Source organism: Apis dorsata, unplaced genomic scaffold, assembly GCF_000469605.1.
Source record: "Apis dorsata unplaced genomic scaffold, Apis dorsata 1.3 scaffold_51, whole genome shotgun sequence".
Lineage (NCBI taxonomy): Eukaryota > Metazoa > Arthropoda > Insecta > Hymenoptera > Apidae > Apis > Apis dorsata.
In genome coordinates this window covers 192,406-193,790 of record NW_006263352.1, presented here as the reverse complement: position 1 = coordinate 193,790, position 1,385 = coordinate 192,406, and the positions used below count along the sequence as shown (strand labels likewise).

Genomic DNA, 1,385 nt, shown 5'->3' with positions numbered 1-1,385 from the left:
TATATATATATATATTTTATCGCGAAATATACTCGATTAAAAAAAAACAGAAAATAGAGAAAAGATTCGCTGCGTGCGCGCGCGCACACGCATCCGTTTTTTTAGTAAAGCTAAAAGTTAAAACTAAAAAAAAAGAGAAGAAGAAAACAGAAGAAGAAGAAAAGAAGAGAGAAATAAAAAGGGAGAAGAAGGACGAAAAAGAAAGGAAAAGAGAAAAAAAAGTAAGAGAATCGAGAAAAGAGAAAGAGGGAAGAGAAGGAGATCGCGGGAGATCATCGGTGAAGAGAAAATGGCCTCGAGCTGTTCCATCCGGTGTGGTTCGAGAAATATCCTGGTGAATGCTGCTACTACGTTCTTCGCACTCCTCATCGTTCTTCGATGTTTCGCCAATGCCGAGAAGTCGAAACCACCTCCGTGCCAGAGGTAAGTAAAGCACACAACATGGACTATAAGTAAAAAAACACGCGCGTACAATGTCGCCGAGGTAGCCCGTGGCGCGTGCCGTTCCTCGCCAATCGCGAATTCTCTCCACCTTTCTCTCCTCTTTTCGCCTCTCGTGTCTTGCCTCGCCTCGCTTCGCCTCGCCTCACCTCACTTCGCCTCGCCTCGTCTTGCCTTGCCTTGCCTCGCGTCCTTCCGTGTCCCGTTCTCGGATCGTTTTCCCGCCTATACGTTTCGTTGCGTAATACGAGACGCGCGTAATAACGATGACGCGCGTCGCTCGTGTCTCACATCGGTCGTCACGTTGATCGACGACGACCGGCGGGCCTAACCGAGCTGACATCGCACGGCGACGCGTGACTCTCGACCAAATTAATCGGCATTGTTCGAGGCGAGCACGAGTGCACGGGCAAGTGGAATCTTCCCAAGCGATTCGAATAAACGTTCGATCTCGTGTCTACTGGCCAGTCGCTTCGATCTGTGAGCACGCACGCGCGCGCGCGAGCGACCCCACACCGCCAATGCTCGATGATTCATCGCGTCGAGTACAACGATGCCAACGAGGAGCGTTGCGTTCCGCAGCTTCCTCGGCGAATCGCAAAATCGTCGAATTAAAAGATATGGCCTTAGCAATGAACTTCGGTGAAACGAAACGGTAACGGACGGAACACCAGCTTTTTAAATTATCGTGTTCCGCAAGTACAATGAACGTGACCTTACCGCGTCCACGGATAGAATCACGGACGAGCGAGCACGTTCTGATATTTCGAGCGACTCTTCATTTATCATCGGTAAACAACATTCGGTAACGAAAACGGATAACAATCGAGAATTATACGTTAGATATTTCGTTCGAAATATTAATTCTTCCTTTCCTCGCATCGATTCGTTACGCTTACGTTTCCCAAGAAAGAAATAATATAATAAATTTTGAAACGGGTTTG

The 1,385-nt window shown here is 47.9% G+C and overlaps 1 protein-coding gene across 1 annotated transcript in view; it reads left to right on the top strand.

Moving 5' to 3' along the window:
- The first annotated feature begins 10 nt into the window (after positions 1-10).
- The window catches only part of LOC102679093 (trehalase-like), an 8,016-nt gene continuing 6,641 nt past the window's right edge, over positions 11-1,385 (top strand). Inside the window, exon 1 of the mRNA XM_006608985.2 lies at positions 11-423. Coding sequence (XP_006609048.2) covers positions 290-423 — 134 coding nt within the window. The 5' untranslated portion in view covers positions 11-289. The remainder of the gene's footprint in view (positions 424-1,385) is intronic.